This window comes from Microtus oregoni, unplaced genomic scaffold, assembly GCF_018167655.1.
Source record: "Microtus oregoni isolate MIOR12 unplaced genomic scaffold, Mior012 000101F_ref0000407, whole genome shotgun sequence".
Classification (NCBI taxonomy): domain Eukaryota; kingdom Metazoa; phylum Chordata; class Mammalia; order Rodentia; family Cricetidae; genus Microtus; species Microtus oregoni.
This window is the reverse complement of record NW_024544715.1, coordinates 332,912-349,220: the sequence shown is the minus strand read 5'-3', so window position 1 is coordinate 349,220 and position 16,309 is coordinate 332,912. Positions and strand designations below refer to the sequence as shown.

At 44.5% G+C, this 16,309-nt stretch overlaps 1 protein-coding gene across 1 annotated transcript in view; it reads right to left on the bottom strand.

The window, feature by feature from the left end:
* The window catches only part of LOC121443161 (cadherin-2), a 227,134-nt gene extending 215,785 nt beyond the window's left edge, over positions 1-11,349 (bottom strand). The window contains exon 1 of the mRNA XM_041644837.1: positions 10,598-11,349. Coding sequence (XP_041500771.1) covers positions 10,598-10,657 — 60 coding nt within the window. The 5' untranslated portion in view covers positions 10,658-11,349. The remainder of the gene's footprint in view (positions 1-10,597) is intronic.
* Between the last annotated feature and the right edge of the window lie 4,960 nt (positions 11,350-16,309).

Genomic DNA, 16,309 nt, shown 5'->3' with positions numbered 1-16,309 from the left:
CCTGATTGTGCAGTCACCTATAGAACTTGGTCTCAGGGAGTGGGGACTTGAAACTGAAAGACTGTACAGACATCATGAACTGAGAGAGAAAGGGAGAGAGAGACAGAGAGACAGAGACAGAGAGAGACAGACAGAGAGAGAGAAGAGAGAGAGAGAGACAGAGACAGAGAGAGACAGACAGAGAGAGAGAAGAGAGAGAGAGAGAGAACGAACTACAGTTCTCATGCTCAAGTCAACTGGTAAAACAGTTCCATAAACACAGGAGTGCAAATCTACCTGAACACACACTGGACCATTGGACAGCTGAAAACGAAGGTGTAGAGAACGACAAAGCACTCTATGTCAGCCTCTTTCCAAATGAAAAATGAACATGAGAACTGGGCAGAGGACCTTGTTGAAAAGTAGGTCACCGGTGAGCTCAGAGAACGTGTGAAGAACCATTGCTACAAGGATTAGAATCTATTTCTGCAGAAAATTTATGCTCAGAAAGAGTATCCTTTGGTTCTATGTTCATTTTTAAAGGGGACTAGGAGAGAGACAAGAAGCACAGTACACAAGCGTTTCTCCTGCCCCGCTGCAGCAACAGCGCCTATGCCAGGACCTCGCAGGTGTTCCAAAGGGGAAGAAGCACAAAAGGTGTTCAGTGACAGACACCACAACGGTTCACACAGCCTTTGGCTGCAATGGAACAATCTGGTTCCCATTCTCCATTCTCATCGTCCTCAAGCTATGTCCACAGCCATTTCTGTGAGTCTGCCATATTTCTGTGATTATAAATGCAGATAACACAAATACATGGATGGCTTCTACAGACTGAGTCCAGGACAACAGACCCGAAAAGGAACACATCTGCTTATCTAAAAAGATACAAGAAAAGTAAAAGGCATCTATGTTCTTACCCATCGAGCAAACGGTTACCCCTGGGGACAGTTAGATTTGGAGGGGCTGCTACTAGGGTGCTGAGACTGTGTCTTCACCCAGTACTCTCTAACCAGTACCACCAGCTAGGAAGACTTAACAGCAATTACGCAGACACACACTTACTGCTTCCCTACACTAAATGTTCGTGAATGTAGGTGTGTGTAAGAAAGCAAACTGAATTTCAAACTCCCTACCACAAAAGGAAGCAAGCCATCAAAAGGTAATCTTGGAAGTGCTGGTATCAGGTACCCTCTCCCAGAGTACAGCCACAGGGACAGCCATAGGCCAGGAGCAGTGTTACGGGGACTACCACAGACCACCATTCTGCTGCACAAAACACACTTTTCTTTATTCCCTGGGCCAGAAAACAACCAAGAATGAGCGTAAGACTTTTGTATTATCCACTTAAGCCAACACAAAACAAAAGTAATCAACTAAGAAACTACCTAAGTAAATAAATAAATAAAGTGGCCATACTCTAATATGAGTGGGCAGTTTCTCTCTAGTACTTAATAAAATCAATGGCCTGGTAGTCATTTATCTCAGGTCTCCATTAGTAGATTTCCCACTAAGAAATCCAATTTTTTTATTTGTTTTTTTTTTTCAAAATTACAAACAAGTCAGCTGTATCCGCTCATCCACAAAGAGTCACGTTACAGGTAAAATATTTATAGGCCCTCTCAATAGCCAGTAACATATTCCACACAAAATGTTCCCACGAACTTGTTTGAGTCGCACTGTCGAGATTCCTGCACATATACTTTACAAGTTTCCAAATAACTTCATCTGTGAGAGGAAAACGTATTTAAAATATTCAAATATGGAAAGAAAGCCATTAGAAATTAAAACACTCTCAATTTTAGGTGATGGGACCTTTGGCATTTACGGTCACAATGAGGAAATGTGGAGGAAAAGCAGTTTCTAAGAAATGTATATTTATAGGCTTTTCGAAACTATGTTGAGTTCCAAGGTTGGCTCGAAACCACGTTTTGTGTATTTGTTGACATCTTATTTGTTGAAGAGCAACAGTCTGAAAAACTTTTTATAACTGATGAGACACTTGGCTAGGATTTCTTCTTACTACAAGAAACAGTATATAAAAAGAATGAAAATCTTAATTAAGCATCACATTTTGGCTTCAAATGCCAAAGAAGAGCAAAATATTTAAGGCTAAGATTAAATAGAGGGTGTAATACGGGAGTTAACTAGAGATGGGGGATGACTCAGTCAATAAGTGCTTGCCATTCAAACACGGAGAGCTGGGCTGGATTCCCCAGAACCCACAGAAGAAGGCCATGTGTTGTATCCCTGTAATCCTAGAGCTGGAGAGGGAGCCAGGGTGACCTTGGGCCTTACTACACAGGCAGACAAGCCAAATCAGCAAGCTCTAAAATTAATGACAGTCCTTATCTCAAAAAAATAAGGTGGAAATCACTGAAGAAATAGCTAGTACAGTCCTCCAGGTACCATGCCCGCCTGCAGGCTTTAACACAAATGTGCACAAGTGGTTATAAGTAGGTTCTCTCTCTCCCTCTCTCTCTCTCTCTCTCTCTCTCTCTCTCTCTCTCACACACACACACACACACACACGTTAATTACAGGAAAAATATCAATCCCATATAATAGATTTGAAATACTCTGATGTGATATTCAATCTCTACTACTATGTAAAAAGGGGTCCAGCCTGAGTCAAGTTTAACTTTCTATGATAGACATGATTTGAATTTGGGTTCTGAAAAATACTCAGCTTGTCTGAGTTTACCCCTAAAATGAGAATAATATCACTTATCCTGCACAGTTGCATAAATATTTCACACAATTGTCCCAGACTCTGATATAAAAGTATCTCACTTTTAAGATTTTTAAATATACCATTAGATATTATGTTTAAAAAGAAAAATAAAGATCTTTGTAAGTGGCTGCAAACATCTAAGTGACACTGATTTTCTATGGAATATGAGCTCCTATGGCTTTAGAGTGACTTATTGTCCATTCTAAGGCCTAGAACACACTAAAAAAAAAACCCTAGAAACTCTAAGTGTGGGAGAAAACTAAATAGCAACCAATAATGACTCCCACCACAAATAGAAAAAGCAAAAAATGTACAAAACTCAGCGTAATAGAAGGAAGTTTGGAAAAAAACAAAATTTAGGTTCCATGTTAAAAAAAAAATCATTGGCTGGCCATTCCAATGGAGTTCCAAATTTTCAGGTATAGTAAATATTTCAAACAATAAAATTTTCAATTTACTATCTCTTAGAAACAATTCTTTACTTCACCAAAGCACTAAAAAAATTTTCAGGAGAGGACATGGGAGTAGGAGGAATATCAGAAAGGGGCACACACCTAGGAATGCATACTTTAAATTTCAATAGACTCGTAATTATTTTAAAAATTTACAGGAAAAGCCTGGTAGTGGTGACGTATACCTTTAATCCTTGCACTTGGGAGACAGAGGCAGGCCAGTTATTGAGTTCTGAACCAGCCTGGTCTATAGATGGAATTCCAGGATGATATAGACTACAGAAAGAAACCCTCTCTTAAAAACAACAAAAAACAAAAATAAAAATTTCACACAAGACCTTTTTGAAATTATTTTTACAGTATACAGTAGCAGGGAGCTAATACATGGCCTCTTCCTTTCCCACGCCATTCCTCTGACCTCCCTTCGTTTCTTATTTAATAGCACACATAGGCATACTTGATTGAGTGGGGCATAGGAGAGCTGGAGAGATGGCTTGGTAGTTCCTAGCCAGCACTGCTCTCCCAGAGGATCTTGGTTTGACCCCCAGCACAGACAGCATGGTTCACAATGGTCTGTAATTTTAGTTCTAAGATGTGATGCCCCCTTCTGGCCTCCTCAAACCCCAGACATACACATTCTATACAGGAATGCACACAGACACACACACACACACACACACACACACGCAGGAGCACACAATTAAAAACAGACAAAAACCCTTAAGAGGAGAGCATTGGGAATCTGAGTTAGTCTGTCCCAGCATCTGATACTTATGATAGTGCCTTCTTTTAAGTAGGTCAAGATGTTTTACAAACATCACATAACAAACTTTCCCACCTGGACTTGCAAAAACCCAAAGTGAATCACTTCTCTAACTGAAGCATCCAGGTTTCCAGACTTACAACTCATTTTAGACTACACCTCCACCAACAGAACGGACGAATACTTCAACACTCAAGCACTGAGGAGAATGTGAGAAATATCACAGTGGTCACTGCAAGCATAACCTCTCAGGCCCGGACAACTCGACACAATTTGGTCCTATCATGAGGTCAACATGGATGGTTAACTTTGTTTTAAGCTCTGAATCAGTTTCTCCCTGATGCTCCAATAAAACACTGACCAAAGCCAACCTGGGGAGGAATGGGTTGATTTGGCTTACAAATCAGGGTAGGATTTCAGGGCAGGAATGTGGAAGCAGGAACTGAAGCAGAGGCTGTGGAGAAATGCTCTTGGGCCAGCTCCTCCTAGCTTGCTCAGTTTGTTCCCTTCGGACAGGGCACCACCTGGCCAGAGATGGCACTGCGCAGACAGAGGCCATGGGTTCTCCCAAGTCAATCATTAACCGAGAAATGCCCCTACGGACATACTCCAGGCCAGTCTGATGGAGGCAGTTGCATGACTGAGGTGCTGTTTCCAGGATTTGTGACAAACTGGCAAACCTAACCATGACAAGCTCTTCATTGTCCTCATCATATCATTTTATGCTGTTTAATTCTCTAGCATTAGCTTAGGTCAACTTCAATTTACCCACTCTGCTTAGTTCTCTAGCCTTCTATTTCACCTGATTACCTACTTGATCCCCAGAAGACTCTTACAAGACTGATTATTCTGACAATATCGTCTGTAGTTATTCTAGGTCCATGGACTACTTTAACAATTCCAAAGACGTAAAACTAAAATATTTTGTTCCACTATAGCAGGAATTCTCAAAGCTTCCCTATATTATACCACAAATTATTAAAACATTACTTACTGGGGACTATTCTATTGAGAGACTAAACTATAATCCAACAATTTCTAACAAGCAATGTTAAAATAACTATCTTCAAGCATCATACACTGGATGAATAGGTCGTAGATACAGGAATAACCTGCAGAAAAATAACTTGAGGGCTTTCTGGTCAAAGGGCTGCATTTTTAATGGCAGAGTTATCACTCAATTCAATGGTTTTCATGGACACTGTGTTCTCTCAAGCAAATGGGGACATAAAAGTAATCTCCGCAACATTAGTCATATTTTTTCTTTAAATTTAATTTCGTCTCATAAATGGTCCATGTCTACTGGCTATAGTGCCACAGTCAGTATAAGGTATTCAAGTGCTCAAGGCAGGGGTAGAAACATGAGTGCCTGCTACACTATTGTTGGTCGTTAGTCCTCAAAACTGCATTTGCCTCTCGGAGTCTCTAAAAGGTCTTACATTTTAGGTGTAAATTAAAGCTATTTCAAAAAAAATTAAAAATAAAGCATGGTTGCATTAGTTTTTTAAGTAATCCCAAAAATCACAGAACTGGCAAAGTCCTTAGCAATCAATTAACCCAACATGAACGAGAAGAGCAATGTTGAGGTAAACAGTATCGCCGAGACTACAGAGAACAGACTCCAGCTGGAGCGGATTAGATCCCCAGACTTCCTGACCCCCACAGGAGCTCTTGCCTGTGACACTACACAAGAGTAGCTCATGTGTACACAGGACGATTATTCTCACGATGCTTCAAGTCAGTTCTTACAGGAAGTAAGGAATCAACTACTGATTGTCACTTGAAGTCAAACTGTATTGAATGCAGAAGGGAATACCTTTCTAGATATCAGGTCTCTACATGTGTTATACATGTGTACACATATAGATATATGCTACACGTCTGTATCTCTATGTGTATATGTGCACATGCACAGCAAGGACTTAGAATGCTGCAAGTACATCTTAAAGCTGACACGAGAAAATATTCTTAGTAATAAGGAATGACTAGCAATAAATAAGGAACTGAGAGGGACTTGTGTCTAATTGGAATTCTTCCTTTAAAAACCCCATTACAATATAATTCATAATGTTTTAAACCCATATCTTTCAAAAGATCTCATTTAGCTTTCAAATGTGCTCTTTTCTGCCTGCTTTAAAGTGTCACTTTTATGTTCTAAGATAGAGCTCCCTTCAGAATATAAACCTATGCATACCTCTTCCCCAGTACAGTCAAATGCACGATACTATTTAGTTGAACATTAAGCCCAGCTTTTGTGTAAATTAACTGATATAATTTTCCAAAAACTTAAAACAAATTAAAATTCTAGTAGGAAAAACAGAGAGCTAAAAGGCGCAGATAATAAGTTGGTTAAGATTATACTTCAACTCATAGTTCTTTACCCAACTTGGAAAGTGCTTCGGTTCTAGATGTTCTGATGGCAGAAAGAAAATACTTATTCAAACAAATCCAAATTCCAAATCTATCATATTTTTAAATGGTTGATAAAATTCACTGCCAAGTCTGAGAAGTTCTTAAACTTGATTACTTTTTGTATTTGAGCCAAAAGAACAAATTTGAATAATGTTAACTTGGGCAAAATTGTGAAGTGTATACATAAACACTCCACTTCTTAAATAACAGCCCTGATTTCCCCCTGAAAACCACTTCGCACTTGAGAAGCTCCCCCTTGAAATCGGGGTGGGGTCTGAGCCACTGAGGGTTAGAAAACAGCAGCAGTAGCAGCAGCATTTGAAAACGAGATTAAATGTTTCTTAAGGTCTCAACATTCCCCAGTTACTAACCCCAAACCTTAACGAGGCAATACAGATTTGTGGATTGCAATTTTTTTTAATGAAAAAAAAATTCACGGAACTTTAGTGTAATATGCTGTCACCCATATAATCTGCTCCAGGAAAGCTCTGGTCTCTGCTTGCAAAGAAAGAAAACTAATGAAAGAACATTTCCTCTCAAAGATTCCTAGAGCAGACTTCTATAAAGACATGGGAGTCAAACATCGTACTCTCTAAACACAATTGGAACTTGAAACGGGAGCCTAAATGTGTGAATGTGTCTTCTTAAAATTATAACCATAAACATTTTCAGAGAGAGAAATGGTCGTTCTTGGACATTGTTAATGGACCACCTCTCGGCAAGACTCCGATGCGCCCCCACTAGCAAAAAAGACAAAGTCCTGCTCAGTATTGAAGCCTGATGTGGAAGCCAACTAGGCAGAGTGCTACTTTCACAGAACGCAGCCGACAAGGGCACAAAAAACCAAACACTGAGAAGAAATGCTGTTTGCACATAAAACGGTCATAGAATCCTAGTTTCCTGCAAAGCTCAGGTGTTGTGTGTTTTAAGTGTTGAATATTAACCTTGGCAAAATCAATGCCTACCAGGCGGATGAGAAATGTCCACAGTGTGGGCATTTTCTTCAAAATCCTCACTCAGGGCTGAAACCATGTGGGATCAAAGTAAGATTCTACATTTTTCTCCCAACATTAAGGTACTGGCCCTGATTTTACATAATGCAATCAAGTGTATTTAAATTAGAACAACAGGCTGTGCAATTAAATTGTGAGCTAGAAAAACAAAACAGGTTTCTAATCTATTAATTACCAGGTTGGCAATAACAGTAAAATTGATTTTTTTCCCCTAACAATAAGTCTATGTAATGGTTTGAAAGCTACATAAATACTTTACAAAGGATGTTAATCATAACTTTGTGGCTTAATGCTTTACCCCTCAGTCACGCAAGTTGCATGTTCAAATTCGTTTCATGGAAAAGACAATGCTGACATCTTCAACTGTAATGAAGGAGAAAAGAAAACCTTGGAAGGTGACTATCTTGTTATGTAAAATTAATCAGAATTACATAAATCTAGGTAGAAGCATAATTAAGTAAAACCCAAGCAGGCAAAGCAAGGCACATGGACTATTCTGTTAGGAATTAAAGGTATATCGTGCTCTACACAGTCATGGCTATGTAACTGGTCTGAAGAGATAAGGTTGCTCAGATTCCCACTAATAGTCTGTCCACTCTCTTCTCCAAAACCCTTGCTGCTTAGTCTGCACTGGTAGAAAAAAAAAAAAACACGCAGCAACTAGAGACTTAATAGCAGATGACTGCAGAGGAGCCACGCTCACCTTGCAGACAGATCTTTGTTGCTCTGGAGTGCAGAGCAGACCTTTAGCTCAAAGTCATTGCTAATCTCAGTTGTGCAATCCACATGGTGCAGTTAACCCTAAAACCCATGAGGTAAAGCTGGAATGTCTGCTCCCAGTGGCCTTGCACAATCCCTCAGTGAGACTGCACTCATGGATGGCTGCTCAATATCTGACGGCAAAGTTATAACATCCCCTTTCATGACGCTTCATCGCAGTCAGCATTAGCACAGACACAAGGAGAAAGCATGCACGGGGCAAAATAAACTTATATCTAATGTCTATAAACAGTATTTTTAATGCTTAAAGAAAAAAGGACTTCCAAACTTCGAATTCACACCAGACTTCAAGAGAGATGGGTAAAAGAGAAAAAGAGATTCTCCATGAGGGAATGACCAACACATGTCCTAACTTCAGTGATCAATATATTTGATTAAAAATTACATTCTATTAAAAAGTTACTAATAAAATAATCAACTATAGCTGGTAATGAAGCAAGAGCGATAAGTGAAATGTAAAAATACTGCTTTGAAAAGTGAGCTCTTTTGATTTATGGTGTCTCCTTTGTTAATAAAGAGAAAGAAAACAAAATGTACCCAGGGTTTCTTAAGTTTGTCTTGTCTTTCCCTTAACTTCAAACACTGCAAGCAGAAAACTCTTTTCTTTCTCCCCCTGCGGTCAACCTCTTTCAAAAAAAAAACCGTTTTAAAAAGAAGAAACAATAAATGAAGTGACAGGAGGTGATGGAATGAGGAGAGCGCAGGGAGAATAAAGGGCGGTTTTATAACAGGAGGGATTTTGTTAGCAAGTGACTGGCAGGTCTCCTCCAAGTTAGAAAGAATTCCATCCACTCTCCAAAACTGCAGAGGCCAAAAATGTCTAGTCTAATAGTTCTGAAATCCCAGAGTCAGGAAATCTTTGGGGGAGGGTGGAGAACCAGTGAGTGGGGGAAGGGGGAAAGAAAGACCAGCAGGAGAAGAAAGAACAAAAGGAGAAATCCAAGACAGGGGAAGGGAACCAGAGGACCCCAGAGGCCTAGGAGTGTGCGCTGGGGAGAGCAGGACCCCGGGAGCAAAGGAGCAAACAGGGCAGGGCCACACTCTGCAGCGCGGCGCACCATGGACAGGGCTCGGCGCGGGCGCGGCCCACACCCCTCTAGAGGACGGAGGAAGAAAAGAGAGAGTGGCCTGCGCTGGCTCTGTCCCGCTTCGGTGACCGCAGCACTCTCCAGCCCGGCTGCCCGAGTGAACTAGGCCCTGACACAGGAAGGGAGCGAACAGCAATCTGTGCCCATTTTTCGCCCCCAACACCCGCGGAGTGGCACTTCCGAGACTTGCCCGCACTTGGGGCTACCATCGTGCTACCCACCCTCTCCTCCGGATGGGGGTTGTACGGGGCTCCGGGGTGAGTGTCCGTGCAACGCAGAGAGAGTGGACACACCTCCCTCCCGCTACCTCTATAGGACCCCACCACACATGGGCACAGACTTGGGACCCCCACTTAGACCCCGCCCAGCGCGAGGGCCATATCCATGGTGTGGCCAGTGGGACCTGCTAGAGAACGGGACTGGGGTAGGGGTATTCTTGGGAGGGATGCCCCGTGAAAGTTGGGCTGGGGGCCTGTGTGGCGGAGAACTCGGGAACTGCCTGGAGCAGGTGCTTCCAGCTGCCGCCAAGTCTCAAAGTAGAGTCAATGAAAAGGCTCGCTGGCGCTCTCCCCGAGAGTGGGAAAAGTGAGGGTAGCTTCAGGCAACTGGGTGCCCAAGACCCCCGCAGGGCAGAGGCAACAGTACGAAGAAAGGAATGCACATTTAAAAAATGGCCAAGTAATGGGGACTTCTCGCCTGGTCTGGTACCAAGGATGCGGGGCCAGAAGCGTGCTGAAGCGCCTGCCGGCAAACACTCAGTGTGGCAGGGGACCAGATTCGCTTTCCAAGTGGGGCCGACAAAGAATATTGCCAGGTCAAGAGAATCCAAAGGCCAGAAGGCAACTCTGAGCTGGGATGAAGACAATAGGACATAGGAGCCCTTGCGCACCAGGAGGCGCGCGGGTGCTGGAGCGGGGTGGGGTGGAGGCAAGTCCTGTAACTAAGACACCAGAGTGAGAATTCCTAGTGCAAACTCGCGACCCCTCCCCGAAGAAATAAACAAAACAAACAAAAAATAAAATTAAAGTACAAAGCAAGGGGACAAAAAGCATAGAAAACTACAAAACCTAGGAGTTATCCTGCCTCACCCTTCTTCTGCCTGGGGACATCCTCGAGCTCGCCTTGGCCCAAAAGCGAAGCCAAGGAGACCCTGTGACCAAGGCTCCAGGAAGAAGGGGCGGTAGACCAGCTGGTCAGGGAGTCTGGCCCAGGAGTCCGGCCGGGGCTTCATGCGTGTTCAGTTTCTTGGCCTCATGGTGTGGCACCTCCCTTCCTGGGTGCTCAGCCCGGCCCCGCAGCAGCGCGGGGAACAAAGGGACCCGGCGCCGCACGCCCCACCCCGCTTGCAGCCCGACCCACCCGGGACCTCTGCGTACCTGAAGCAGGGCCGCCAGCAGCGGCAGCAGGGTCCGCGGCGCTCCCGCTATCCGGCACATGGAGGCGGAGAGGGGCCGAGCGAGGAGCCAGAGGCGGCGGTGGCGGCAGCAGCAGCAGCGGAGCACCAACAGCGGCGCGGAGACGGCTCCGGGCAGTGGCCACCCCTTCCCTTCCCCTCCCCTCCCCACCCCCTTCTCCGTTGCTCTGCGCTCCCCGCCAATGAGAGCGAGCTGGTAACAAATAGCGGGCCTCGGAGTCCGCCGGACTCGCACCAGGAGTAATAAAACAGACGGGAGATCAAGGAGCTGGGGAGGGGGCGGGGAGAAGGGCGGGCGTGCGTGCGCGCCGAGCAGTGTGTGTGCGTGTGTGTGTGTATGTGCACGCGTGTGCGTGTGTGCGGGCCGCTGCGCAGGCAGCTGGGCTATGGCCGGAGTGCGGCGGCAGCCCCAGAGATGCGGCGGCACGGGGACCGCGGCTGATGCAGGATACGGAGGTGGAAGCCGAGCGGGTGGCGCTCTCAGGAGCTCCTCCACGCGAGCTTTCGAACCCCGGCTTTTCCCTTCTCTGGGCGTCCTCTCCGGGGCCGAGCGGTGCGACAAAGCTTCCGGGGGTAGAGCGCCTCGGGGGAAGGGCGCTCTCGGCCGTGCGCGTTGCGCCCACAAAGGGCGACGGTCCCGCTGGCCAGGCCTCCGCGGCGTCGCCTTTCCTGCTCCCTGGCCACTTAGAGACTCTGTTCTCCCGCTGCGGCCGCGTTGGGGGGGGGGGGGTCACAGAGTGGGGGGGATGCTCGGCCGCTGTCACGATGGCCGTGCCCCTCGCCGCTCGCGCGCGTCGGCACCGGCCACCTAGTCCTCGCCACTGGCGCGCACCGCGAAGGGTCTCCGTTGGCGCGACCCGGGCGAGCTGCAGCCGCTCTCCCGCCTGGCCGCACGCGCCGCCCGGGCCTCCCGGTCCCCTCCCGCCGCCGCCGCCCTCGCCCCCGCCTCCCTCCTCCCGAGCCTCCCGCCCGCGTCGCGGCCAATGGGAGGCCACCGAGCTGCGGCGGTAGCGGGCCGGATCCACGGCAGCCGCCCGCCCCCGCCCTGCCCAGCGCTCGGTTTTCCTTCTGCTGCAGCCCGCGGGGGTCGCCCGAGGGGTGGCTGGGGTACGCGGAGCGCCGCCCAGCAGGTGGAGGGCTGCGGGAAATAAAACTACTTGCGCAGGAACTTGCTAAGCGGCGGCCCTGTGTTAGGTCCGCCGAGGGGAATCGGTGGCGACTGAGAATCGGAGGGAGGAAGGGAAGGCTATCTCCTTGGTAGCCTAAAGCATGCGTTTTGTTTTGTCATTCTTTCGCGATAGATTATTTTTCCTGGCACTGCCAGACACAGCAAAGTAGCAACACAAGCAGAGCCCATCCTAGCCATTGTTGTCTGAGCATCCTGCCGGCAGGGGAGCCCAGGCCAGGCTCCTCTTTGGTGTTCGCACCTCTCCAGCCCCCCATCATTGCGGATGTACTGGAATGACTCAAGTTTCTGTGTTCTTGTTTTATTTTCTCCCCCTCCTTCCCCCGCACTCTGAGAATTTGAGAGTGCTTGCAATTTTATTCGATATACCTGCTTTTATATTTTTACCGGATCCTGACCATAGTCACATGTCTAGGCAAACATTTACAAGGACTTTGATACTCCCTCCTGCAGCACTCCGCAGCAATTAAAAATAAAATAAACAGAGGGAAGCATAGTGAAAATAGGATCGGAAAGATAAGATGACCGCTGCAGAATTCACACCAGATTAAGGATTTTTGTTTCCTTTGAGACAGGAGCTTGAAAGTGTGAAACTTTACAAGTTTGGGTCACATTTTGTGGAATGGTGGGGCAGGGCGTGGAGCGCTTGATTCCTGCAAGGTAATAAAACAGCTTTTTTTTTGTCCCCCCCCCCACACACACCTTGGTTCTGTGGAGATATGGGAGGGGGTGTTTGCTTTAGATTTGAATAAAGCAATCTGTTTTATATAAGCATTGCAACACCTTTGAGGTCAATTAGCTTATTTGAAGTAAATGAATATATTCTGCCTCCATTGCACTCTCTTCAGCTTTGAGTAACTGAAATATTAACGTTTGAATCTGATTTTCAAGACACTGATCATTTGAGAATTTGACGATGAACCTGGGCAAATCAAATACTAATTTCTTTGACATAACTGATGCAGCGTTTAATAATGTACGGTTGCTAGTTAGACTTTTAAATTTTTAATATTAATTGGAAGACTTATTCAATTTTAATTAAAACATAATATTGCAAGCCATGTTTTATGACACTAGATTTTTTTCATGCCTTTCTTTTTTCTCAAAAAATGAGAAAGGTCATGTCAATTAAATTTCAAAGATGAGATGAATGGCTTGGACTAATATAGTAATCAGACTGGCTTGTCCTTTTCCTCCTTCTTCTAAATGTTATTGCCACATGACTGCTAATAGCAGTAGCAGTATCTTCACAACAGCATGTTTATAAATCCCGTTTTCAGGGAGTCTCTCGTAACAGAAGCCATCAGTCTGGGAGCATAACTCCCATCTCTACACCTAAGGATCAAGCTGGATAGTGGCCATGGTGGCTTTGCGGCACTGTCACAGGCCCCATAAATTAAGCTTTTTTAAGACTCCCAAACTTACTTTTGAGTAGCTGTCGTGTTGGGCTCTTTCTTTGGGCACAACTGCTTTGTTTTATTTCATTTTTTTAATCATTTGAGTAAGCACTCTGAAATCTAATTTGCGCGCTTGTCACTTCTCAGTAGTTGTGAATTGGATTGGATTCTTGCCTGACTTTAATTTGATCACCTGATCAACTAAACCATTTTAATCCATCTCTTATTGCAAGCAGGACTAGCCTGGTCTAATACTATGTTTTTGAAGATTGCATTCATCTTTATGATGCTAATAAAGTCATTCTAGTGTTGACTGTTATATCCACACAGCATTTCCTCCCTCACACTGTACTCAGGTTCATCCCAACAGGTGTATTTCTTTCTCCATACCAGTGATGGCCCCACTCCAGACAGTCTTTTCCTGCTCAGAATATTACCTGTCTAAAAGGCTGGCTTTCCTTTCTTTGTTTTATTGAAATTCAGGGGTTCAAGGGGCTTGCCAGTGACCTAGAGAAACAACTGAACAGTATGAATTTTGCTGGGATAGAGGAAGATTAGAAAAAATGTGTAAATGAAGACTAGGGCTTGTAGATCAAATCTGTCTTAGCTTGACCTAACGGTCTATCGCTTACTTAATACAAGAGGATGTCAAATGTGTATATATGCTTAGCATTGTTGATGGACCAAACCAGTGACTACTCAGTCTGCAGAGGATGTAGATATATGCATGATTCATTCGCAAACACAATTTCAAAGCACAGTAACGACAAAATTTGCTTTGTGTTTTCTCAGACAGTAGACACTAAATGTACAAATGCCTGCTTTTTTGTAAAAGGTTTTTGCTTTGAAAACAAATGTCAAATAGTAGTTGTCTAGTCTGTAGCTTCCTGTCCTTCATACATCCTCTGCAGACATGCCTTTAGGGCAATCAGTGCTGCCCAGCTGAGTTCTTCCCGAATGTTGAATAGAATCTTTTCCTGTCCTCCCTGGCCCCAAGGGAAAGTAGGTTAGCCCTTCTCCCTCACAAAGTGGCCTCAGACTGTACTTTTCTCCCCAGTTAATGTCCATCTGCTGTAAAACTGGACTTCCTTGGGCTATATTTCTTTTGTGAAGTCACAGAATGTTATGTGTGGAACTTTAGACCTGGTTTGGGCAGCCCCTCCTTTTGTAGAGGAGCAGCATGGTGTAGGAGACTACCTCGTAAAGACTGAGCATCCAGAATGGCAGCCAAATCCCCTCACTACCATTTGAAACCTCTGATATTTCTTATTCTGGGAATCCCCTTTAGAAAGTCCCACTGTATAGGACAATCATTTTGTTTTCAAAATATGTGTGAAATTAGGGCTAGATCTCTGTGTCTTGTCCCCTGCTCCCATCTCAGCTCTCTGGCATAATTGCCTTGCCTGATTTAGTGTGATTTTAGCAATCAAGTATCCATCTCTTCGATAGAACCTGCCTCCCAAGCACATACCAGAGGTTCAGACATAGCAGCTGTGATCTGTTCTGATACCAGAACGGAAACATGACTTAAAAAAATAACAAACGTTCCTGTTAAAGTTTATTATTTATTCCCCTTCGGTGTTTGCAAATACAAACCAGTTATCCACATGGAAATTATAACAAAGGAATTTGAAGAATGTATGGTCAAGTGAGTTGTGAAAATTTGATGAGCAGCTGAGCAGAGCAGAGTAACTTGCAAGCAGCCCCTGAATGACAGTGAACTGCCTTATAAGAAGTGGAAGGTGAAACACAGAGACTTTCCATCAAGAGCAGGCTAACTTTGAGTGTGCCTTCTAACAGCGCAAGGGCTTTTTATTTCCTTATTTCGAACTTAAGAAGAATTCCAGTATTGCTTGTGGAATATATGAGTACAGAGAATATATGTATATAATATATGTATATATTGGATAATTGTATATTAAATATGATGGCTTCCATGAAGGATCCTGAAGGTAGTTACTCAGGCTCTCTTCCCATGTCCCCAACTCTGTCTCCAGTGCTTTTCTCTTCTGTGTTTTTTTTTTTAAGATTTAAAAAGAAAACTAAAGCTGGAGACATGGCTCAGCTGGTAAAACCTGTGCCTCCAAATCATAGGGACAAGAGCTACAGCACTAGATTCCATGCAAGCTGTGAGGAAACCATCATCCCAGCTGCAGAGAGACAGGAGACAGAAACCAGAATGTGCTGACCAAGTGCTAGGCTGGTTGGCAAGACTGCCCCTGTCTTTCATCTGTGCTCACTTGCAGAAGATCACCCCAGCAGGGGTGACCACTAACTTGCCTCCCCTGAAGAAGGAGCAGCAAAGGTGAGAGGAACCTCACTCAGACATCCAGCTACAGACCCAACCAGTTCTATGCAGTACTGATCCAACTGCACGTGATTCCAGGGAAGGGCTACAAGTGTCTACACTTGGAAGGGCGGTGGGCTCCGTTTCCAAGGACAGCTATTTAGCCTTGTATAAATCCATGGGGGACTCCTCATTTATACAAGGGTGTAGACTTTTCAGCATGGCTGCTTTAAGGTTCTAGACCATAACACCATACCCATTGTTCGGTCAATAAGCCTGATGAGTTCCGCTGGTCCTTGGGGCTGAACTTTGCCACTGGTGCCTTAAGAGGAAAGGTAAACTTTGTTTTATGTCTCCCTCCAGGGGAGGAATTTTAGCAACACTCACTCAAACAAAAGGTGGAAAGTATGAGATTATCTTCTGCCGCCTACAGGCACTTGTCCCCAACACACACACACATGTACACCCCTCACATAACTGCACACACACACAATAATTTTATTTAGCTGGTCCGAGCTTTATTGAACAACAAAATCTGTAATATCAAAAGTAATGACGAGTAAATAATCTGTAGACCCAGAGAAAATTGAAAACTTTCGTGATTTTGTATAGACACACAGAAACACAAGACTGGGTACATCAAAAGATTCTTTTGAAACAACATATTCATTACCTATGATTGACTTATATGTTTAAAAATTAATTCATTTTAAAATTACTGCAAGAATTTATAAGTAACAGGCCAGCACCAAGACTTGTTTTGCTGAGACTTTTTCTTTAGTGGACCTGATTTTATTTATTTCT